This window comes from Pipistrellus hanaki, assembly GCF_964339955.1.
Source record: "Pipistrellus hanaki genome assembly, chromosome: 2".
Lineage (NCBI taxonomy): Eukaryota > Metazoa > Chordata > Mammalia > Chiroptera > Vespertilionidae > Pipistrellus > Pipistrellus hanaki.
Window position 1 is genome coordinate 101,129,316 of NC_140504.1, and position 26,278 is coordinate 101,155,593.

A 26,278-nucleotide genomic window follows, 5' to 3' on the forward strand; every position below is an offset into this window, starting at 1 on the left:
AAGCACCAGACACACTGTGGGACATGGGACATATTTAGTCTTCCAAGATATACAAATATCTCAGTTCAGAATTGCTTAAAAATACAATCCCATTATTTTATATTTTCAACTAAAATATACTAGTCACCTTTTCACTTGCTTTTCAATGCTATGACTATTGTAATAGCAAATGCTCAGTGCTCAAAGAGCAAGAACTATTATCTACATGTCCTATTCTAAATTATTCTTAAGGTCCAAAACTCAACATCTAGTCACAAAAGAATTAAAAAGAAACCAAAGTCCTGCTTACAGTGGAAGTACTAAAAGTACCACTGACAGTGTCATCTCAACATAAGTGATATCCTATTTAAGAAGGACTTACAGGTTTTTTGGTTTCTATCACAAGAAGAGATGGTGGTCTTTCATTGGATGACTGATTCGGAGGGTTTTTTTGATCTGCAAATCTTGAAGATGGCTTATAGATTTTGCCTCTTTTTTCATCTGTTTCATGTTCTTCTGAAATTTAAAATACTAAGTTTCAATATTAATTCCACATTATTTGAATTTTGTTTACAAAATAAAATGCTTTTAGTGCTAATACATAATAGTCTCAAAAATACTGAGTTTATAATTTTATAGTAAAAATGAATATTAATGTTTTTGCAGAGTGTTTTGCTGTCTTAAAATCTGGAAGGTAGTAAATATTTTTAAAATTTATTTAGTTCCAATTCTCATTAATCCACATTTGGACACTTATTTTAATAATTAATACCACTAGAGGGTGCTGATAGAAAGGAAACATTAAATTCAAAAGCAATCAAACTTCTTTCATAATTCTCTTGGTCATTCAACCATGGCTTTTGAGTTTACACAAGGGCTATAATATTCATGCTTACCTTTAGCTGCATTAACAACACCTCCACGAACAAATGTCTTCACTTTATTACCATCACTTCCTTCAAAAGCAGCAAGAAATTCCTCATAAATCTCAGCAGCAGCCTTTTCATCCTCCTAAATACACATGAATAATTTAATATAGCCTAATACAAAAAATTATTATTGTTTGTAGGCTTAAACTCATCAAGGCATAATGTAAACAAAACTTCTCCCTTTGCTGGGGAAAGTAGGTTAAGCAGTCTTAATAGATAATCTAAGACAAATATTACATATTAATTAACACTGAAACTAAGAGGCTTTGCTCTTCTACTGGTACAGTGGAACCTCAGTTCTCAAACATAATTCATTCCAAAAGATTAAGAAGTGATTTGTTCAGAAATCGAATCATTTTTTCCCATTAGAAATAATGTAAATTGAATTAATCAGTTCCAGACCCTCAAATTATTCCATTTTAACCTTTCTTATACACAGTACATGTCTAATATACTGTATAATCTACAAATAATTCTTTTCTTAAATTTGTCAAACCATCCCCTATTAGCCTTAAACAAAATTTTCATATATGGCTGCTACCTGCTTTTCATTTATCCAATCAACTAGTTTTCTACCTATTCAAAAGCCTGTGATAGTTGTTTTGTGAGCACTTTCACACCTTTAGCAACATTAGCACTCTTGATGGTGTCATCATGTTTTAAAATTGAGCTAATCATATACTGATTTGGCCAGCAACAAAAGCATTCTTCCCTTTGTTGCGAGGAAAGCTTTTTGTTATGATGAGGTATCAGCGTGAAAGGGTTTGTCAGGTGGAAAACTGAAGTTTTAGTCCACATCTTTTCTGTGAACAACTTGATTGAGAACTGAATTTTTCTAGATGGGAGACATTTAAGAAACGAGGTTTGACCATAATTGGTAGAAGTAATAAAGGACCCACTAAGTAAATTTGTTTAGAGGCAATTCTAAGGTCAAACTGACTTCAAACAATTGACTTTAGAAAATATATTATTATATTAATGTTTATATTGGTTCCAAGGCACAATGATTTAGTTCAGTGAACATAAATACAAAAATTTCCTTTCCAAACCACTGAAGACAAAAATATTAGAAATTGGACCCCAAATAGCCAAAGCAATCCTAAGAAGAATAAAGTAGGAGGGATCTCAATACCAGATTTCAAACTGTATTACAAAGCCACTGTTCTCAAAACAGCATTGTACTGGCACAAGAACAGACATATAGATCAATGGAATAGAATCGAGAATCCAGATATGGACCCAAACCACTATGCTCAATTATTCGATAATATTTGACAAAGGAGGCACGATCATACAATGAAGTCAAGACAAATGGTGTTGAGAAAATTGGACAGATACATGCAAAAAAATGAAACTAGATCACCAACTTACACCATACACAAAAATAAATTCAAAATGGATCAAGGACTTAAACATAAGACGGGAAACCATAAAAATGCTAGAGGCATCCACAGGCAGCAAAATCTCAGACATATGCCAAAGCAATTTTTTCACTGATACTGCTTCTAGCACAATGAAAGCTAAAGAGAAAATAAATGCGACTACAGCAAAATAAAAGCTTTTGCATAGCAAAGGAAACCATTAACAAAATAACAAGAAAGCCCACTATATGGGAGAGCATATTTGCAAATGTTATCACTGACAAAGGTTTAATCTCCAACATCTACAGGCAGATGAATGATCCAATAAAAAAAATGGGCAATGGACCTAAATAAAATCTTTGCGAAAGACAGAAGGCCAAGAGTCACATGAAAACATGCTCAATGTCACTAATTATACAAGAAATGCAAATCAAAACAACAATGAGGTACCATCTCACAACTATCAGAATGGCTATCATCAAATCAACAAATGACAAGATGAAAAAAGGTCCCTGGTGCACTGCTGGTGGGAATGCAGACTGGTGCAACCACTGTGGAGAACAGTATGGAGTTTCCTCAAAAAACTGAAAATGGAACTCCCATTTGACCCAGTAATCCCACTCCTAGGAATATATCCTAAGAATCTGGAAACATCAATCAGAAAGGATATATGCACCCTATGTTCATAGCGGCACAATTTACAATAGCTAAGATTTGGAAACAGCGTAGGTGCCCATCAGCAGATGACTGGTACAGAAAACTATGGTACATCTACACAATGGAATACTATGCTGCCATAAGAAAGAAGGAATTCTTATCATTTGCAGCAACCTGGATGGAATTGGAGAACATTATACTAATTGAAATAAGCCAGTCAATGAAAGAAAAATACCACATGATCTCACTCATTCATGAATAATAAAGAACATTATAATCTGATGAACAAAAAGATAGAGGCAGTAAAGCATCAAACAAACTGTCAAATTATAGCAGGAAGGTTAGGGAGAGGTGTGTGAGATAAGAGATCAACTGAATGTCCTGGTGTGCTAGAGTTCTCGGAGAGAATCTGCAGGTCTTGATTCACTGGCTTGGGCAGTAAGTGCCCCTGGTAGTACCCAGATCAGAAACATAGGTGGAAAACAAAACAAAACAAAACAAAACAAAAGAAACAGAGAGAGAGAGAGAGAGAGAGAAAGAGAGAGAGAGAGAGAGAGAGAGAGGGGGGGAGGGAGAAAGATATCAGCTGAAGGACTTGAATAATATAAGAATAATCAAGATGCAAAATATTGGGGGTGAGGGCATTGGGGGTGAGGGCATGTATGGCAGTGGGGTTGAGGGGACAATGGTAAGATATGTATATATATGATACCTTAATAAAAAAAATATTAGAAATTGAAGCAGTATTATATCCAGACAGCATTTAAAAAAAAAAAAAAGCAGCTCAGAAACTTGACAAATTCCATCAAAACTATGCTAAATGTCCTCATAATGTATGGATAGAAAGGCCTCTGGAACAGAATAGAAAGTAGAGAAATAAATCCAACAGCATGTGCAAATTTAGTATTCAATGAAAGTGGCATCTCAAATCAACGAAGAAGAGATGGACTTTTCAATGAATGATGGTGGGGGCTACCTTGATTTTAAAAGAGATAAAAATGGCCGGGACCGGTTTGGCTCAGTGGATAGAGCATTGGCCTGGGGACTGAAAGGTCCCAGGTTCGATTCTGGTCAAAGGCATGTACCTTGGTTGCGGGCACATTCCCATTGGGCGATATGCAAGAGGCAGCTGATCAATGATTCTCTCTCATCGATGTTTCTAACTATCCCTCTCTCTTCTCTGTAAAAAATCAATAAAATATATTTAAAAAAATAAAATAAAAGAGATAAAAATGAACCAATTATTCACATTATACACAGATTTAATTTTTTTAAAAATAAAACCATGTGAGTATTAGGAAAAAGTGAGGAAATTCTTTTATAAGATGGGAATGGGAAAATCTTGACTAAAAAAAAAAGAACCCTAAAGGAAGGACCCATAAGTCTGATTACATAATAAGTACATGATAAAACACTGGAAGCAAAATAAAAAGACAATTGAGGAACTGGGACAAAACACTGCATTGTATATCATAGACCAAGTGTTAATATACATAATATACAAGGTTTCTAAAAATATAGGTAGCCTACTAACTTATAGAATGATTAGTTTAGTTAGGAGCAGACCATCACAGAAACAAAACCAAGAAAAGTTGTTCAACCTTATTTGCTTATACAAAAAATACAAATTTAAAGCTAAATTGAGATACTATTTTCACCTAGCCAGGTTGGCAGAACAACTTTGATAACACCCTTTGTTGATAGGTTATGAAGAAACTCCCAGTAATAGCTGACAGGAACGCAAATTGGCCCTTCCCTGAGAGAGAGCAATTTGACAATATTTAGAGAGCTATATTTACATGTTTAACACCAACCCAGTAGTCTCACTTATAGAATATGTTCCAAGGATACACTAGCAAAGAAAAAACCATATGCACATTAACTATCCATAGCAACAATATCTGAAATGGCAAAAGACCAAAACAAATAGAATTTTCATTGAATAAACAATTGCATTTCTATTCAAATACTTAAAAAAAGAGAGCGGTATCTCAATATTCTTGTTAATCTCTGAGACATAATGTTAAGTGAAAAAATCAAGATGAAAAAGGTAAACTATATGCTACTGTGCACCTAAGAGGATAGGGTACAATATACATGTACACACTTGCTTATAGAAAAGAATAGACCAAAAAGAAAACAGGGATAGAAGACAAGGATAGAAGCCGGACTCCTCTAACCAGACCTTGGGTCATAGACTTGAATTGGAAGCAGCAGCTAAGAATACCCTGGAAGTCAAAAATCTCTGAAAAACATATTTCTACTGCCCATACACTTACTGTCCCTTGGATACATTTATGTATTTCCAAGGATCACTCAAAATACATTTTAAACATTACCTTTTTCTTCAATTCTTCTTGCTCCTTTTTACTTAAAGTTCGCTTAGCTGTACTCATTTTTCCAATACTGAATGCTTTAAGTTTGTTTTCTAGAAGAGGCTATGAAAAAAAATAAAAAAGCATACCTTTACATCAGAGGTTCCCAAACTTGTTTGTGCTGTAGACCCCTTGCCATGTTTTTCGGTTTTGGGTAGACCCCCTACTTACCTGATATTGATTTTTTTGTAAATTTCTAACTGTAGTGAAGTTTGGTGTTAAAATTTAATAAAAAATAATGTACCTACTTTTCTCCGGCATTCTCAAACAAAATAACACTGATTCACTATAATTTGTATGATAAACTACCAGTTTATATTTTTTAAAATATTTTCTCAGCACTTTCCTATTCAAGATTCAGGAAACGAATGAACGTATTTTTCTCACATTCATATTTATAGAGTGACGAATTGAACAAGTCGGTGCAAGTTCGCGAAGCTTTGAGACAAAAATTGGCAAGAATGTTTACTGCGCGTATGCTTGTAACAAGATGATACTGGTATATCATTATGTGCAGGTTTTTATCCTACAACTTACACAATTTTATAAACATATATAATAAATTTTTTACTTCATAGGTACTTTTATAAATAATTTATATGTTTTTATATTATAAGATAATATGATGTAAGTAAATAGGTACTATCAGTGTATGTTGAGATCCACTATCGTGGACCCCCATTTTCATTTCATGGACCCCCAAATTTTTTTTTCGCTGACGTAGACCCCTTGCAGGTTGTCATAGACCCCTGGGGGTCGATATAAACCACTTTGGGAATCACTGCTTTACATAGTCTTAATACTAGCTCTAACTTAATAGACCTAAACTGATAACCAAATCTTCAGGACAACTTAAAAAAAAAAAATCATTGTTAAAAAAAAAAAAAAAAAAGTGACAGTATGCTATGCATCAGGTACCTGCATACCTTAAAGGTTAAATCTGATGTAAATATATGTTATCTTCCGCTAGCAAAGGACAGCTTCATTTATTAGCTGAAGGTTACCAACATACAAAAGGTTTTTTACAAAAGGCTTCAAACTCATTCAACTTGCTTGTTAGCAGCAAGAATAAAAAAGCAACTGAGCAGGGAAAGCACAGATGTTTCCCAGTAAAACAAGCAGTATAGAAAATAGACATTTTGATTAAAGAAAAAGGCATACATTTCCATGGTTAAGCAGAAATCTTATAACCAACAGTTCAGGTACCACAAATTGCATCACTTCCTTGTATAATTCAGTAAATTACCTCATTCTTTTTTCCCCCCCCCTCAATGCTTTTCTATTTTTTTTTTTTTTTTTTCACTTACAGTTTACATTCAATATTATCTTTTACTAGAGACAAGTACACTGGTAGGATCCCTTGGCCTGACCTGCAGGTATTAGGCAGAAACTGGCCCTCCGAAATTGCCTGAGGGGTCCCAGATTGCAAGAGGGCAATCGATTCTTGGGTGATGCACCTGGGAATCAGGCTCCTTCCTCTCTGATTCCAATGCATCACCTGAGAACCACAGCTGTCAAGTCACTGCAGCTTGGCAGCTCCTGTGTTGAGCGTCTGCCCCCTAGTGGTCAGTGTGCGCCATAGCTACTGGAGCATCTGCCCCCTGGTGGTCAGTGAACATCATAGCTACTGGTCAGACAGTTGGATGGTCACTTAGGCTTTTATATATATAGGTTAGTTTCAGGTGTATAGTATAGCAATTAATCACATACTTTACAAAATGTTCACCTCTCCCGATATTGTTAGTACCCACCTGGCACTATACATCATTATTACAGTACTAGAGGCTCAATCCACAAAATTCATTCGCCCAGCTGCCAGGACCCCAGCTTCCCTCAGGCTGCTGGCAGGCACCCAGGACCTGGGATTCTCTTGCAGCCCTGGCTTCGTCTGGAAGAATGTCTGGTCTAATTAGCATATTACATTTTTATTATTATAAATTCTTGACTATATTTCCTATGGTGCACTTTATATTCCCATTATTATATTACTAGAGGCCCAGTGCATGAAATTTGTGCACCAGAAGGGAGGGCTGTGGGGGGAGGGGGGTGTCCCTCAGCCCAACCTGCACCCTCTCACAATCCACGACTGCTGGCTCCCAACCACTTGCCTGTTTGCCTGCCTGATTGGCCCTAACCGCTTCTGCCTGCCAACCTGATCAACCCCCAACCACTTCCCAGCCAGCCCAATCAACACCTAACCGCTCCCCTGCTGGCCTGGTCACCCTAACTGTCCTCCCCTTCAGGATTGGTCGCCACCAAATGCCCTACCCTGCTGACCTGGTCACCCCTAGCTGCCCTTCTTTGCCAGCCTGGTCACCCCTAACTGCCCTCCTCTGTTGGCCAGATCACCCCCAACTATCTTCCCCTGCAGGCCTGTTCCCCCCAACTGCCTTCCCTTGCAGACCTGGTCCCTCCCAACTGCCCTCCCCTGCTGACCTGATCGCCCACAATTGCCCTCCCCTGCTGACCATCATGTGGTGGCCATCTTGTGTGAAAATGGGGGCAGCCACCATTGGACACATGGGTGTGGCCATATCATGTGTTGGAATGATGGTCTATTTGCATATTTCCTCTTTATAATAAAGGGCAGAGCTTGGTACATGAAATTTATGCACTGGGGGTTGCCCTCCTCTGCAAGCCTGGTCACCCCTAACCACTCTGCTGCCAGCCTGATTGTCGCCTAACTACTACCCTGCTGGCTCGGTTGCCTCCAACTGTCCTCCCCTGCCAGCAAGGGTGTGAGGGTCAATTTGCATATTCTTTCTTTATTAGATAAAATTATGTGTATAATCCTATCTAATAAAGAGATAATATACAAATTGACCGTGACTCCAACATATAAGATGGCCACCACAAGATGGCCAGCAGAGGAAGGCAGTTGGTGGTGACCAGGCCGGTAGGGGAGGGTAATTAGGGGTGACCAGGTCAGCAGGGGAGGGCAGTTATGGGTGACCAGGCTGGGAGGGGAGGGCAGTTAGAGGTAACCAGGTTAGCAGTGGAGGGCAATTAGGTGCAATCGGGCCAGCAGGGAAGCAGTTAGGTGTCAATCAAGCTGACAGCAGAGTGGTTAGGGGTAATCAGGCTGGCAGGCAAAAGTGGTTAGGGGCAATGAGAAAGGCAGGCAGGCAGGAAGGAAGGCAGGCAAGCAGTTGGGAGCCAGCACTCCTGGATTGTGAGAAGGATGTCCTGTAGGATCAGACCTAAACGGGTAGACTGACATCCCCTGAGGGGCCTCAGATTAGAGATGGTGCAGGCTAAATCCCTTCACCTTTTCACCTTCCTCCCCTCTGGCAAGCATCAGTCTGTTTTCAGTTCTCTATTTAGTTTTGCTTATTAATTTATTCTGTTCTTTAGATTCCATATAAGTGCATACGGTATTTATCTTTCTCTGACTGACTTATTTAACTTAGTATAATATCCTCTAGGTTCATCCACGCTGTCACAAATTATAAAATTTCATTCTTTTTTATGGCTAAGTAATAGTCCCTTGTTTGTAAGTACTACTAATTTTTCTCTACTTATCTATTGAGGGGCATCTGAAATCACCTCATCAACAATAGTGATGTTTATAAAAATCATTTTCTTTACTGGGAATATATCATAAACAGTATTTCAGGTTTTTGCACAAGTCAGCATTCATCAATTACTTACTTTTGAATGTGAGGAAATAGTATTATCTTCTGAAATATGGTTTGAATAAATTATAGACCTTTAGTTTTTCAGTTATTAATTTGAATGTTAGCTTATGATTCATAACTTAAAATAAATACAACAGAAAATGTTAATCTGCCATTAAATCTGAAGGTTTTGTAGCTCCTACTAAAAGAGAAGTTAACCAACTGCAAAATTAGACTTTATCAATCCCAGTTAAAAAGGCTTGCCCTTGCAATATGCAAAATGAAAGAGTAATATTACTGCAAACTATTTTAAAGTTACATTAAATTCCTTTTGAAAAAAAATTAAGCAGCTTATAACCCAAAAGTCAACATTGGATTTCAGGGACAGATTCAAGATAATTTTTTCACTGAAATAGGATGAAAAATGTTTTGCCATCATTCAGTCAACCTCTTTAGTTTCAACTTAAAAAGTTTAAATAAACTATAAAATCACATATAAATGCAATGGAAGACATAATTTTATAAAACAAAATGTTTGGGCTCAATTTTTAGTTATAGCCTAAGAGCTAAACCCACAATGGAAATGGTTAAGATACTTAAGGTCTATTCATGCAAAGAAATGCAATCATCCTTTATTAAAATTTTTGTTTTGCAAAAGTTAAAAAAAATCAGAACTAAAGTCAGAATATTTTTAAGTATGTTCCTGTAAAATGGATCTCAGGAAAGTAAAACATTTTTATGCTGAGAAATATTCAAGGAAAATTTTTTAAGCGTTATCAATGTTAATAGGCTGGTGCTGATTATCTTCATTATTGTTTTCAAAATTTAGTCACAAGAAAACATTTAAAACAGAAAAAAGAGCACTTTTCAGACACATGCAATAATGAAGCTCCTTCTTTGGGTTCTCGTATTGCCCTGGATAATGCACTAGCCAGTGTGAATAGCACCTGTCTGTCTACTTCCCAAGGCAAGACTATAAGCTGAGAGCAAGAGCCATCTTTTTTTAAACATCTGTGTGTGTGACTGGCATTTGCACATGGTTCAGTAAATGTGTGGTATAAATGGGGGGGTGGGGAGGGAACAATAAATGTGACCATTTAACAATTTTACATCCAAAACACCCGTTGATTTTTAAAAGAAAATTTTAAATAAAACATACCTCACTTATAACTAAAAACCATTTCCTTGGATGAACTTAAGTTTATCGTTAATTCAAATACAACAAAAAAATGCTATTTTCAAATAGTACAAGATGAAACAAGTACAAAACCAAGATATTCAAGCACCAAATTAAAGGACAGATTAAAATCATTAACTAGCCCTAGCTAATTTTGCTCAATGGATAGAGCGTTGGCCTGTGTCCTGAAGGATTCCGGGTTTGATTCCAGGTTGTAGACTCAATCCCTGATGTGGGGTGTGCCAGAGGCAGCCTGTCAATGGTTCTCATCATTGATGTTTCTATCTCTCTCTCCTTCTCCCTTCCTCTCTGAAATCAATTTTAAAAAATTAATTAACTATATTACTTTTATCAACAACTTACTCTTGAAGTATTCTGGTGAGGAGAATCACAAAGGCTTTCACGGGCACTTTCATTCCTATAATTATGTTTTCTTGGGCTCTTAGGTCGTGTCCTACTTGGCATATCACTTTCTGAGGATCCAGATGCATCCATCTTTATAGGAAAAGGAAAATAAGTTTTTTCATATGTTTCAACATACACGTAGTGTTGAAAACTAGAAATAAACCCATTGTCCAAATAGTGACAAATTTAATTATACGCTATCAAAACACTCCTCCCTTAATATCACCACTAATTTCATCAGGAAGGTCCTTAGTTATGGGGAAAGTTTTCAATGAAAGCTCAAATTTTATGGGGAAAGTTTTCAATGAAAGCTCAAATTACACTTTGGTAAATTGAACTGCCTTATAGGTACTCTCCATTTCATCGTATATGACATTAAGAAGACTCATATAAAAGGACAAAATCTAATAATAATTTTACTGCTTCATCAAAAACAGTCTTAAGAGAAACAAGCATATTTTTCTGTGCCTACGAAAAATAATACAATGACTACTGATACATTTTGGAAACACTGCCTTGATCCATGCTCAGATGCCAACATTTTACCCATCAATTGTTTTTTTCACCCTAAGTGCAAATGTCAACACAGTGAAAAAGGCAAATAATGTGTTAGTGTTATAGTTTTGAACTCACTTACCCCCTGAAAGATTCTCGACTCTCAGGGGTATGAAGACCATACTTTGAGTACCGCTGTAATAACATGTAAAGAATGTTCATTGCAATACTATCCAAAATACCAAAACCCTTTCAAGAAAAAGTAAATGCCAATCAACAGAGAAATACCATTATAAATAATTGTACCTCTTCCTGTGGAACATTATGATGCTCAAATTTGAGCCATTTGAAAAACTAGACTAGAGCTATTCCTGTTAACTTACAGGGATTTCAATAGGTATATTGCACAATGAGAAAAGAATGAGAGTGTATAGTGCAATGCCATAGTTAACGTACAAGTATACACCTTTATGTATGCATAAAATTTTATAAGCATAATTTTTTTAAAAAAGGGAAATATACATACTGGGTTTCTAACATGTTCTGTTCCAACTTATCTGAACGGAACAAAAAGAGAAGGGCATCTAACAAATAAGATAAAAACAAATAGGCACATCTACTTAATAAAAGAGTAACATGCTTATTGACCATAACTTTGCGATGCCCATCAGCCAATCAGGAGTGACTATGCAAATTAACCCAACAAAGATGCCAGGTTAATTTGCATACAAAGGAACCAGTGGCCAGGGTGGGACGATTGTGGCGTCTCTGTGGAAACGAAGCAGGCATTCTGCTCCACCCCAGCAGCTCCAGGCCTCTGGGCAACATAGGAAGGCAGAAAGGCAGCTCCTGCCAAAGTGAAGGTGGTGCAGGCAGCCAGGGGAATGAAGGCCCATTCTTGCACAAATCTTCATTCGTGCATCAGGCCACTAATACATTTTAAGTGCACTTATCAAGTGAAATCATAAGGATAGGAATATAAACAAAGAGAAATGACATTTTTTTTAAATACACAAAAATGCCTTTTATACTCACATGTACATCTGAAGATCCAGATGAATGAACATCTGATGATCTTATCTGCAAGTATGAAAAGTAAGTCAATATTAAACAATCAGAAAATGTCTTCCCATACTAACAAAACAAGTGTTTCTCATACTCAACTTTTCAAACTTAATCTTTCCAAATTTGTAGCAATTTCTTCTCAACTAATAAAACCAAAGGCAAATCTCTAATATGAAAAAGTTGTAATCCAAAATAAATGTGCAAGTCCATTCTTTAATATTCAGAATGTGTATTTCCCAAAATATGATACAAATGATACATCACGGCTGTAACACCGACCTAGCAGCAACTTACTACACAGCAAAAAAAACTCCTTTCTCCAACCACCCAAAAGTCATCTAAACAGAGTCTAATAGCAAGAAAATACACATAAAACTCTTGATATATAGCAAAAGGTACAATTCTGCAGAATAACTTTAAAGAAAAACAAAATCCTACTATCAAATCCCCACTAAGCCTCCATTTGCAGCTTTTTAAAATTATTGATTGATTGACTGATGTGAGAGAGAGAGAGAGAGAGAGAGAGAGAGAGAGAGAGAGGGAGATAGAGAGAGGGAGATAGAGGGAGACAGAGAGAGAGATATTTGATATTCCACTCATTTATGCATTCATTAGTTATTTCTTGTATGTGCTCTGAGTGGGGAACGAACCCACAATCTTGGCATATAGGGACAATGCTCTAAGCAACTAAATACCTGGCCAGGGCCCTGCAACTCGTTTTAAGGGGGCCGCTTCAACTTCAAGTCATGGCACTTGCCAACAATGTCAACTCTCAAAATTTTATATATTTTTTCCCATTAATCTACAGTTTATATTCAGCAGATAACATTTTATTGGTTTTGTACTATTAAAGACAAAAAAGCCAAGCTGCAAAACTATTTAAGTAAGATTCATTCGGATCCACACGGTACTACTTTATTTATCTTATCTAAACATAAGGCTAAGAACAGCAGGTCATATTTTCACACTGAACTCTACTGGGTCCTAGTCAAAATCAGCTCAAAACAACCAATCATGGAGATACTTCCTACCTCTGTTCTTTCTATATAATACATTGCTTTTCTTTTTCCAACATTTATTGGATCCTCATTTACTTTCTTCTCCCAGCTAACCTTTCTTAAATGGCAAGATGGTATGGAAGAAGAAATTTTTTACATTTAAATAGAAGCCCAGTGCATGAAACTCGTGCACAGGTAGGTCCCCTCAGCCCAGCCTGCACTCTCTCCAATCTGCCACACACACACACACACCCCACACACACACACACACACACACACACACACACACCCGCCACCAACCTGGCTGCCCCTCAATGCCTGTCTCTGCTGGCATAGTTGCCCCCAACTGCGCCCCTGCTGGCCTGGTCGCCCCATGCAGCCTGTTCAGTCATCTATTTGGTTGTTTCAGTTGCAACAATCGCTTAGGCTTTTATACACACACACAGACACATTATCTCTACGAAACACACTTTCAAAAATAATTTGAAATATGCCCATTTGCAGACAGTGAGAAAATCCAAGAAAATAAATAATTCCTCTTAGAAATGAAAAATGTTCAGTCAAGACTGGATGGTCTGGGGGGGAGGGGAGGGAATCACCTACTTTATTTATTAATCTAAGTAATAAAAATAATATCCTACTCATAATAGTAACAAAAAAAATAATTCTAAAGTTCACCCAGAATATTAAGCATACAAGAGTATCTAAGAATGTGCTAGCATGTCTTTAATTTTCTACCACATCCAAATCATTTCTAAGATTTAAAAATAACAGCCTGGCTTAAGAAGAGACATTAGCTGATTTCAATTACACTAAGATGGCACTGATCATATTTAGTGCAAACCAAATATTTAAGACAAGTTAAATTCAAATAGTAGTTAATAAGATTTTTAAAAGAATAGCCAACTTCTTAAGCTAGTGGTCCAGGTAAACTGTAAATATAATGCTACTTCAAAAGTTGAGCTTCTCCCTCTTCTTAACCTAGAACTGAACCATATTATTTGGGTTTTTATTTTCTCTTGAACATAAAAACAACAAATTAATGCTTAAAGATCTTCTGAAATTACAGAACAATTCCTCATCCAAATGAAAAGACCCAAAAGCAAGGGCAGAATAAGGGTGGTTTGAGGAAATAAAGATTCAGATAAAGAGCAATTTGAACGACAGTACAGATGTAGAGAAGGACAGTAAAAAAATCCCAAAGAAAAAAGGATCATTCTGATGGCTGCTGAGGATACAAGATAAAGGTGAGGCCAACTATACTCATGCCATATGACCCTGTATCTTGGTGACTGAGGGTAAAAACTTTTTTTCTTCCTGGCTGCTCCTATTTTAAGTGAAAGGCCTCCACACCTGGGTTTTCAAATTAGCAAGCTATCCACACTAACATCCCTCCAGTGCTGACATTCTGTCTAGTCAGCTCTCCATTCCTATTGCTATCTTCCAGATGACTTTAGAGTCTAAAGCATCTACTACTTACATCTCCACCAAGTTAACAATCTCTCCCACAGAAAGCAAATCAACACCTTTATTGCACTGAGATGACTGCCAATTCCTGATCTTAACCTCAGTCCTCTCATAGGTTCCAGTCTGTTCTCAAACTGCTTCCTAGAACGTCATTCTCAAAACCAATAGATGTGAACTGACTCACAAACTATTTTATCCTCTGGATCTTACTTCTTACATTAGGTGGTAACTCTAAATAACTCATAATCTGGAAATGTTACTAGCGCATATTCTGGAATCAGATTTACCAGATTTGTAGCCTTGGGACTAGTTCCTTCATGTGTAAAGCTGAATAGCACCTGCCTCCACAATAATGTAAAGGATAAATACAAGTGAAGCACTCAGTGTTTGGTACATAATAATTAATCAATAAGTGTTAGCCAGCAGCAGCATAACAACAGGGTCATCCTGGACTCCTTCCTTAACCCCTATAACCATAAGTAAAATTCTGTTCATCCTGCCTCTAATATAGCTCTTCTATAAAAACACCTTTCCCTTGCTAAAGACACCATTGTGGTTAAAATCTCCCCTTTATTTGACCATTTACTGGGCAACCATCTACTGGTACTAATGCCTTGCATTATAGATATAAAGTAAGGCATAGCTCATGTAATTAGGAGCTAATAAAGACAAGTGAAAACGTGGCTATGCCACAAGAGCAGATGCAAATATTAATGGGAGTGAGGAAGATGTCAGGAAGAGCTTCCCAGAAACAATCTGAGTTGAGGTTTTTGAAGCAATCCTTAATATCAGCACTGCAATAATCTTCAAGTTGATCCTCCTCACTTCCAAATCCTTCCTAAACTCTGCCTCCAGAATTGCTCTTTAATTGTATTCTATAGCATTCAAAAACCCTCCACAATTTAGCTAAAACTTAACCCTACCAGACCTGAGGCCCTGAACCTAACTGTCCCCTATACCTGGACTCCTAAGCATTAAAGAGAAAAAATCAACATGGTATAGAAAAATGTTAGTTACATGCAAAAAAGTGGTTAGAATCAGATGGAACTTGGAGACATTGTAGAAAATAGGTCTCCCTTTCATCTAGCGCCAATATTCCACCTTTGTGTGCCAATCCACCCTGCAGGATGAGTCTTGTTTCACACAGAGGTACTTCTTGCAAAGTGAGCACTAGATGTTGCTCTTCACCTTATTGCATGGATTGTCTTTGTAAGACACTCCAGGATTTTGCTTGTACCTGGAGTGCTTTTCCATGCACACAACACAGATATAATTAGACGATGTCCTGGGGGAATCTCTGGAAAATGATTGCCTGGGGTCATCCATTGAGGGCAGGGTTCCTTTTGTGGGTGGTGGTGGGCTGATGTCCTATATCCACCAATAAGTTTCAGGCACAGTTTCTGAATATATCTGGTGAAATAAGCTGGCTTTTTTGAAGCAGCTTGCTGCTTTGAAGCATACAAGATATAAGAATTATAAGTGGCCCACATAAAAAATTTTATGAAAAGCCACCAGGGCCAGCAGTAATGATAACGAGATCGATGAAGGTGGGTCATCTGATCATTTTTGTCACTGCCACCCATATATTTATTATAGTCCTTCACCAGCTGTGGCATCTGTATTTCTTGCACACTGCCATCTTTATTTCTTCTGTTTATTACTACATTTTGGGCTGGATCATGGTAATTTGAAATAAATGCAATGGGCTTTCTATCCTGCCAAACTAAACATGTTACACTTTCTTGACATAGGTAGCGACTATCACCCCAAGTTTTTACACTTGTCAGTGACTTAGGAAACTGCTTCCTGTTTTGCTGCAGGGTTCCCACAATTCCTGTAATTCTGACAGTGCATATTTAGCAAGGGTTACAAAGTTGTAGAACCAGCCCATGACAAGCACATGAGATTTATTTTCCATTGCACATGAGGTCAGGAGACGAACGACTGTATTTCCTACTGCGCCCAAGTCTTTTATAGGCCTTGGTGCAGCACCAGTGTAGATTTCTGCATTCAAAATGTAGCCAGTCTCACCTTCACAGAGAAGGAAAGACTTGATGCCCTACTTTGTGGGCTTATCCTTGATATACTGCTTGATGACCAAGAGGTTTTTTGTCAGGATCTAGGCTCAAATGTTGTATTGGCAGATAGAAGTGGAGAAACTTGGGGAGCAGACTTTCCAAGAAAGGCCTAACTTTATATATTCTATCTGTCTTATCGATATCTGTGTCTTCCTCATTAATTATGTTTATATAAAAAACTTCAAAGGGCCGAAGCCAGTTTAGCTCAGTGGTAGAGCGTCGGTCTGCAGACTGAAAGGTCCCAGGTTCGATTCCGGTCAAGGGCATGTACACTGGTTGCGGGCACATCCCCGGTAGGGGGTGTGCAAGAGGCAGCTGGTCAATGTTTCTCTTTCATTGACGTTTCTAGCTCTCTAGCTCTCTCCCTTCCTCTCTGTAAAAAAATCAATAAAATATATTTAAGAAAAAAAAAAAAAAAGAAAAAAAACTTCAAAGGGCCAAGAATCTATCTTGAGTCATAACATTTCAAATTCCAGAAGTAAACCCAACAAAGTCAGGGCCCTCATTTGTCCAATAATCCCGAAAGCTGGGCTTTATACATAAGTATTCCATATAGATCCTCAGTCCAAGAAAAGCCTTCATTTCTTCCATTGTGGCATACTTGAAATTTTTGGCATTGTAGGAGTTGGGCTTTGCTATATGTAATTGGTGGGCCCAGAGATTGGTTTTTCCTGTCAAATTTTGCCAGAAAGTATCATCCAAAAACAAAGATAAAATGTCAATTAGTTCACTCTCCTCTATGATAGATCCAGGAATGTTCACTGGGCCTTTTCCAACCTCATTGAAATTCAGATCTGTATTTGGTGATACAAAATTCCTTGTCCAACTTTCATCACCACCTAGATCTCCCCCATCAGCTGTTTGAGGGACACACCCCCCTTCTCTTACTATCGCTCTAGCTCTGTAAGGTTCAAGATTCTCCTCATCACTCGAGCTCTCACTGTCTGTGTCACCTGAACTGGAAACGTATTCTTGATGAAATTCTGACTCCTCAGAGTCTGAATCAACCAAAGTACCGATCACCTGTTGGATTGTGATAAACCTAGACCCACTTCCCTTTCCTATTGAAGTGCTTGGTTCATCAGCCACGCGTTTCATTGTGAATTTTCAGCATTTTTTCATGTCAAACCACACAAAGTCAATTCAAACAAATGGGGGCAGACATTTGCAATGGCTAACCATGAGGTCAGACATGATTGGTTGGTTATTTTTAGTTTGTGACACATTTTTTTCACATACTAGGCAAGGTACTGAAAATTAGGTACAGTGGTATATTGGAAGATTTGGAAATTACCAAAAGATCAGTACAGCGGTCTGGTAGGGTTAACCTTTCCATCTCAGCTCCTTTTATGTCATATTCGTGCACAGGAGGGGGATGGTTGTCCCTCAGCCCAGCCTACGCCCTCTCCAATCTGGGGCCCCTCGAAGGATGTCCGACAGCCCATTCAGGCCCTATACTACTGGGACATCTCACAATCCAGGACTGCTGGCTCCAAACTGCTTGCCTACCTGCCTTTCTGATTGCCCCTAACCACTTCTGCCTGCCAGCCTGATTACTCCCTAACCGCTCCCCTGCCAGCCTGATTGATGCCTAACTGCTCATCTGCCAGCCTGTTGCCCCTAACTGCCCTCCTCTGCAGGCCTGGTCCCCCCCAAATGCTCTCCCCTACAGGCCTGGGTACCCTCCAACTGCCCTTCTCTGCAGGCCAGCCAACTTCCCTCCCCTGCTGGCCTGGTCACCCATAACTGCCCTCCCCTGAAGGCTTGAATGCCCCCAGCTGCCCTCCCTTGCAGGCCTGGTCCCTCCCAACTGTCCTCCCCTGCTGGTCATCTTGTGGTGGCCATCTTGTGTCCACATGGGGGCAGGATCTTTGACCATACAGGGGTAGCCATATTGTGTGTTGGAGTGACAATCAATTTGCATATTACTCTTTTATTAGATAGGATAGAGTAATAAAGCCACCTGGTGCATGGGTGGGGGCCTACTGGTTTGCCCTGAAGGGTGTCCCAGATCAGGGTGGGGGTTCCCCTGGGGCGTGGAATGGCATGGGCGAGGGGCCTGTGGTAGTTTGCAAGCTGGCCATGCCCACCAGCAACCCAAGGGGAAGCCCTGATATCTTAGATTTATTTATCTTCTATAATTGAAATTTTGTAGCCTGGAGCAGAGCCAAGCCTCCTGCTCACTCTGTGACTGCCACCATTTTTGTTGGGATTTATCTTCTATAATTGAAACTTTGTAGCCTTGAGTGAAGGCCTGGGCCCACCAGGGTGTGCAGAAAGCTTGGCTTCCTCCATGGCCGGGGGCAACTCAAGCCTCCTGCTCTCTCCAGCTCGGTGGCTGCCGCCAATTTTGGTGGGATTTATCTATCTTCTGTAATTGAGACTTTGTAGCCTTGAGTGGAGGCCTGGGCTGGCCAGGTGTGCAAGAAGCTTGGCTTCCTCCATTGCCAGAGAAACCCAAGCCCCCTGCTCGCTCCGTGGCCACAGCCATATTGGTTGGGTTAATTTGCATACTTGCTCCTGATTGTGTGGTGGGCATGGCTTGTGTGTGTAGCAAAGTGATGGTTAATTTGTATATTTTATTAGATAGTATGCAAGCACTGTATCTATACAAGACCACTTATCCACTTCCCTGAGATTTCTTTTTCTTCACCTCACCCATCTCTTTTATACAGCCCTTATTTCTATCCTTCAAAACTCTCATTGTTCAAAATGATTCAGTCAAATTCTTCTATGCTCTTAAAAATTCCTCCACCCACCCTCCATTCAACCAGCTGTCACTTCTTTCACCCAACCTATAGGTACATTTGATGTTGACTGGACAGCATGCTCTTTCACTGGACAGCATGCTCCCCTAAAAGTGGCTAGGGTCTTATTTAATGTTTTTTTTTTTCTCAAAACCAAGCACAAGATCTGGCAAGTGACAGGAACTCGATATATTTGTTGGCTTAACCTACCATATTTCCCGGCGTATAAGACGACTTTTGAAACGAAAAAAAGTCAACCGAAAATCGGGGGCAAAAGACCAAAATTGCACAAAAATTACCTGCAGATCTTGAAGGCAAAGTTAGTCCTTTCTTTGAAGTGGGGGGTAGTCTTATACAGCGAATACAGGCCTAAACTGGCAATATACAGTTTATGTACTATACTGTCCACTCACTAACTTGGAACAGCTATCTAGCTTAATACCACTCTCTAAGCCACACCAAAAAAACTCCATGTGATCACTGAGACATGCACTATCCTATATAATAGAGGGAATATGCTAATTAGCCATCACACCCTCACAAAGATGGCAGTGCTCACAGCCAATAAGGAAGGAATATGCTAACTGACTGCCACGCCCTCAAAGATGGCAACACCTAGTCTCCTTGGACCCTCTGAGGTGGCAGGTGCTGCTCAGCTGGGCCTCCCCGTAGGCGGGTCCAGCCACTCCACGTACCTGACTCAGGAGTCCCCCAGTCCCCTCAGTCCCCCAGGGATGGCCTGAGGTGCAGGCAAGCCTCGGATGTCAGCTGCCCAACTGCCAAGGCGCCCAGGACAGGGCCGAGGCACAGGCAAGCTTCAGATGGAGACTGCCCAGCTGCCCAGGGCTGCCCAAGGCTCAGGTAACCAGGGCCGGCCAAGGCTTGCACTGCCGGCAATGGCAGCAGCAGAAGTGTCACCTTCCCCGGATCGCTGGGTTGCCTCCTGCCTCTGAGAGTCCCTGGACTGTGAGATGGGGCATGCCAGGGCAAGGGACCCCCCTCCAGTGCATCAATTTTCATTCGCCGAGCCTCTAATGTATAATAAAGTTAAATAACAAACCTGAAGTAATCTTTAAAATCACATGCAAAACAGTACCAGTAACAGTACATGGAAAGTTGTAACTACATTTTCAGTGTCCTGAAATTTATCTAAACTGAGGAAAAGCCTAGTGAAAAAATTTAAACTTCTCAAAGAGACCTCTAACTACCAAATAGTCTCAAGTGCTCCAGGAAAATATTTCTTGCTTTCAAAAAGGTTATTTCCACAAAATTTCTAGCACATACCTGGTGTATAAAAAATTTTTTTAAGGTATTTAACAAAACACAACCTTCCACACATAAAACTAATCACCTTATATTTTAAGATTATGACCATATTATAATAAAAATTCAGTTTAATTTAAAACTGGAAACTTGCTGAAACCGGTTTTGCTCAATGGATAGAGTGTTGGCTTGGGGACTGAAAGGTTCCAGGTTCAATTCCGGTCAAGGGCATGTACCTTGGTTGCGGCACATCCCCAGTGGGGGGTGTGCAGGAGGCAGCTCATCAATGACTCTCTCTCATCGATGTTTCTAACTCTCTATCCTTCTCCCTTCCTCTCTGTACAAAATCAATAAAATACATTAAAAATAAATAAATAAATAAAACTGGAAACTTTGCAGAGCCTAATTTTCCAGGTTTGTGTTTTGTTTGCAGATTTTTGTATTTAAATCTTACATACCGTATTTTCCGGCGTATGTAATTTTACAGTTAAAACATAGATTTAGGCCTATATTCGCTGTATAAGACTACCCCCACTTCAAAGAAAAGACTTACTTTGCCGTCAAGATCTGCAGGTAATTTTTGTGCAATTTTGGTCTTTTGCCCCCGATTTTCGGTTGACTTTTTTTCGTTTCAAAAGTCGTCTTATATGCCGGAAAATACAGTATTTTCAGGAACAACAAAAAAAGTGTAAATAGGCAGTAATTAATACCTAAGGATCACAAGCCTTGGATGAATGCTCATTTTACTTATTTCTTATAAGTGAAATACTTGGTTAATCAGCAATCAATCAAAATTGTTCCCAAACCAACTTAGTATTTAATGTCAAGAAAGCTAGCAATGTTTTGTTTATTTACCTATGTAACCCAACTTTTGAAATGTGGGGAAAAATAAGCATTGTTAGAGTGCAGTAGCAGGGCACACAATTCAATATTGATATTACAGCACAGGAGATGCAGAAGCCAAGAAAATATCACATTCTCTTCACATCCTCATTTTTGCTGAGTAAGCAAACAAAACAACCCTCTTAATATAATTTGGTAAATTCTAAGAAAATGTTTAACAAGTTTATAAGCAAATAATTATAAACTTGTCTTTGTCTCTCCTCCCAAAATCAAATATAGCGTCAACATCCCTCTCCCCCAAAGTAGTATTTTAGTCCGGTGATAAACAGGAATAATGCATAAGAAAATCTTAGCTCATTCCTAAAACATTTCTGAATTTCTATAGTTGCCAGGCTTTAATTTTAATTAAAATTAAACAGAAGAGCCCCAGCCAGTTTGGCTCAGTGGATAGAACATTGTATTGCCTGTGGACTGAAGGGTCCCGGGTTTGATTCCGGTCAAGGGCACATGCCCAGGCTGAAGACTCCATCCCCAGAAGGGGACAAGCAGGAGGCAGCCAATCAATGGTTCTCTCCCATCAAGGATGTTTATGTTTCTGTCTCTCCCTCTCCCTCCCTCTCTGAAATCAATAATATACTTTCAAAAAATTAAACAGAAGACAAACGGGCACGGGATCTCTTCACTAGGCACAACTACACATAAAGGAAGTCATTTTATGCATACATAAAATGTGATTTTTAAAGCTAGAAGGAACTGTAGAAGTTATCCAACATAACTTCTGTATTTTATAACTAAGACATGTCAAATAATTTTGCCATTATCTATGCAAAAATTAGTATATTGTACATTTCTAAATTAAAAATTTTCTCATTATCTAGAAATATGATTTATAAACATCCCTTCCCATATCAATGAGAATTTAAGCAGCAAAGAAGAAGAATGAACATGAAACAGAATAATCTCGTCTGTATTGTAGAATGTCACTCATCTGCTGTCACAAGAGAAAGGGAAATCAAACCAGAGATCAAAGGCTAGAAACTCCAAAAACTGTAGTATTAGCCAAATGCTCTAATCATTTCTGGACTTGTGTTAAAAAATAAAAAGCAACAACCTGGGCAGTCATTATTATAGTTCATGTCTTAAGATTCTAAATCTCAGGATTAGACATTATCCTGACATTTTGAAAAGTACTTTTAATTTCCTCTAAGCATAAAAAGGAGAATATGAACTAATATTAGGGAAAAGAACTAATCTATTCTATTCATAATCTAGAATATGAACTAATATAAGGGAAAAGAACTAATCTAAAAGAACTAACTAATAAAAGGGCAATATGCAAATTGATGATGACACCCTCACAGTAACAAGCAAACAGCAGGCTGCATGGGGCAACAAGGCTGGCAAGGGGGTTAACAAGGGATAACAAAACGACTCACGAGCAGGTTACATGGGACAACCAGGCCAGCAAGAGGGTTAGCAAGGGAGGACCAAACAACTGACCAGCAGGCTGCATGGGGCGACCAGGCCTGGGGGGGGGGACAGTTGGGGGCAACCAGGCTGAGGGTGGGGAGGAAGTTGTGGGAAAACAGGCTGGCAGGGGGGCACTAAGGGGCAACTAGGCTGGCAGGTCGTTAGGGACAATCAGGCCAGCAGGGGAGGCAGTTGGGGGCAACCAGGCTGGCGGGGGGCGGGGGGAGTCAGTAAGGGGTGAGCAGGCTGGCAGAGGGGGATAGTGAGGGGCAACCAGGTCAGGGGGGGAGGGCAGTTGGGGGTAATCAAGCTGGCAGGGGGGGCAGTTAGGGACAATCAGGCAAGCAGGCAAATGAGCAGTTAGGAGCCAGCGATCCCAAGGATTGGGCCAAAAACCGACAGTCCAATATCCCCCAAGGGGTCCAGGATTGGAGAGGGTGCAGGCTGGGCAGAGGGGACCCCCCTCCCCATGCATAAATTTCGTGCACTGGGCCTCTAGTATTATCTATAATAATAAAAGTATAATATACTAATTAGACCAATGTCCAGACAACAGTCCAGACGACCTTCCAGACGAAGCTGGGGCTACGAGGGAAGCTCTGGTCCCAGGTGCTAGCAGCCCACTCTTGCAATGAGTTTCGTGTTATCAGGCCTCTAGTGTACTTTATAAACATTAGCTCATTTAATCCTTACATCAACCTCGTAAAAAAGCGATGAGTTGTACCCATATTACAAAAGAAACTGAGACTCAATAGCTTATGCAACTGGCCTGGCCAGTTATGGCCATTGGTTGGAGTGTCCTCGAAGGTTGTGGGTTTGATTCCATCAGGGTACATACCTAGATTTCAGATTTAATCCCATCAGGGAGGATTCAGGAGACAACACATTGATGTATCTCTCTCACATTGACATTTCTCTTTCTCTCTCCCTTCTTTCTTAAGGTCAAGTTTAAAAAAAAAGGGGGGGGGGGTAGGGGGGGTTAATAAAATCTGCCTAAAACTGCAAATATAATTAATTACCAACACAGGATCTGAACCAAATCTAGTTTTGTTTTGTTTTTTATCAAAATCCAAGATATTTTACATCATGCAGCCTCTATATTAGTAGAGAAAATCATGTTAACATTATTTGAATCCTGAGATATTAATTCCTTTTACAGTCATCAGAGTATCTCTTAATGGTATCAACTGATGATAATCAAAAACAATATATCTAAAAAGATTTGCCCTAGCTGGTGTGGATAAAGTGTCTGACCCAGAGACTTGAGGGTGGTGGGTTCAATGTCGTTAAAGGGCATGACCCTCGCTTGATCCCCAGCAGGCAGAGGTTGCAAGAGGCAATCAATCCATGTGAGTTCCAAGTTTCGGTCTCTCCCCCTCCCTTCCACTCCCTCTAAAAATCAATGGAAAAATATCCTCGGGTAAGGATTAACAAAACAAAAGAATTTACTGGAAGATCCCACAATTTAATTATAGGTAACAGTCACACACAAGCAGAAGTCCTATTTTAGAAGGAAGATTAAACAGACATTAAATGTATCCAAGGCCTCAAACTAGGAGATACTTAAAATATTATTTGGAGAAACAAAAAATTGTGACATTTATGTGTAAATTATTATAGATTTAACTAGCTTTAACAACAGTTCCATTTAGTAAGCAAGGCAGTTTTTGTCAAGATTCTGTTTCTAGAAAGTGAGTCAAGTATCCAACTTACCCCTTAATCCCCAAGGGGAAATGTACCAGGGAGGGAAGAAAATGACAAAGAGTAAATGCATAATGTAAAGAACCAAAACTGGCCCTCTACCATAGTTTTACAGAACTAAAAAATGTCTGGTAAAGCCACTGTAATTGCAAACTACTTGTTAACATCATTCCTCAAATGACACAAGGTTATGATTTATTATAAACTGAGACAGCAACTACAAAACTGGTTATTAATGTTTGTCACAACAAACTATAAACGCAAGGCACGTCCGCCCGGTCTACCATACACTTAACTTCCTAAATAAGCGGCTTTAAGATGTAACAGAGCGTTAAGTGTTAAAGTTCTTACATCACCATTAAAAATTTAACAGCTACTGCAGGCAATATCTATATCATTCATGTTCGAGATGAGGAACTAAAAAACAAACAAAAAACCGCCCAATGTGGCAACTAAGACTAGATGCTGCTAAACACAACCTAACACCAAACGTCTCCAGCTCAAAGGCTTCCCAACTGGCGCACACAACTCCCTGCAAACTCCAAGGCGACTTTCTAATCCAGGTAGCCTCGAACCCAGGAAGTACCCCTTTCAGTAAAGCGCACGCGGAAGTGCGGCGACCAGACACTCGCTCAGCTCGGCCTCAGGCCGGCAAGGCCACGTGCAGCGCGTGAACCTCGGTAGGCAGCCCCGCTGCGCCCGCCCCGCGCCTCCCGCCCGCGCCCTCGGTGGGTCCTCCGCTCGCAACTGCCCGTCGCACCGGAGGACTTGAAGGAAATGAAAGGAGGCTGGCACCGTGAGACCCAAAACCAAAGAACCGAAAAGCTGGGCAGGGATGTAATCGCTGGGAAGCGATCACCTCTCCCAAGCTGTGATCAACGGCCTCAGCGCGCAAGGTGAGACACCGTGGAGCATTTTCGCCGCTTCAGACCCCAATCTAAACATTTGGCTTCATGCAGTGCCAAGCGTAGGCCGGACTCCTCACGGCAGCCCTAGCCACCCCGGGGCCTACCAGTCTCCAGCCGAGTCGGAGCTGGGACTAGGAGGGACGCCAGGCCTCTCAACCTGCGCACCACGGAGCGTCGGCGCCCGGCCTGCCATTGCAACCGAAATGCAGACTCCCACCCAACCCCTCCCGCCGCCCTGGAGCATCTGCAGGCCCCAGACGACCAGGGGAGACTCGCTGACTTACGCAGTCCTCTGAGAAATTACCTTTGAACTGGCCTTCTGAGAGCCGCCTGGCGTTTTGTCCGCCATCTTGAGCTTTGCCCCTCCTTCAGCCCGCGGCGGCAGCGCGGGCGAGTCGAGCGCCGAAAGAGTGGATCGCAGCGGAGCCCGCCAGAACGTCTGCAAGGCTGGATAGTCAACTGCCGAGATGGTATTCAGTCTCCTGTGCCTAGGACTTCCGGAGTCTCCTTTTCCCGGCCCCTCCCACTATACTGGTTTTCCTGGTTGTCTGGGTTGCTGGGTATGTTATTGGACCCAGGAATTTAAAGAAGCTTCTGGTTCTGGCTTTCAGGGACTGCCAATACTTAACTATTTTTCAAGTGCCAATCCCTGATAGGTGCGAGCGGGTTCTGCTTCCTGGAGAGGAGGAGACAACTCCTTAAAGAAGAAAGGCACTGATCAGCTGGACAGGATTTTAAATTCC

General features: G+C 40.0%; 1 protein-coding gene across 5 annotated transcripts in view; it reads right to left on the bottom strand.

Annotated features, from left to right (window-relative positions):
• Window positions 1-26,051, bottom strand: part of U2SURP (U2 snRNP associated SURP domain containing) — a 70,042-nt gene extending 43,991 nt beyond the window's left edge. For 3 of the 5 annotated variants that reach the window (XM_084875927.1, XM_084875925.1, XM_084875926.1), the window contains exons 1-6: window positions 25,840-26,051; window positions 12,031-12,075; window positions 10,459-10,590; window positions 5,266-5,364; window positions 876-990; window positions 362-495 (exon numbers count right to left, since the gene is read on the bottom strand). In XM_084875927.1, the coding sequence (XP_084732053.1) occupies window positions 362-495; window positions 876-990; window positions 5,266-5,364; window positions 10,459-10,590; window positions 12,031-12,075; window positions 25,840-25,884 (570 nt within the window). In that variant the 5' untranslated portion in view covers window positions 25,885-26,051. The remainder of the gene's footprint in view (window positions 1-361; window positions 496-875; window positions 991-5,265; window positions 5,365-10,458; window positions 10,591-12,030; window positions 12,076-25,839) is intronic. The other 2 variants (XM_084875929.1, XM_084875928.1) reach the window with 1 other exon arrangement.
• Window positions 26,052-26,278: the final 227 nt, after the last annotated feature.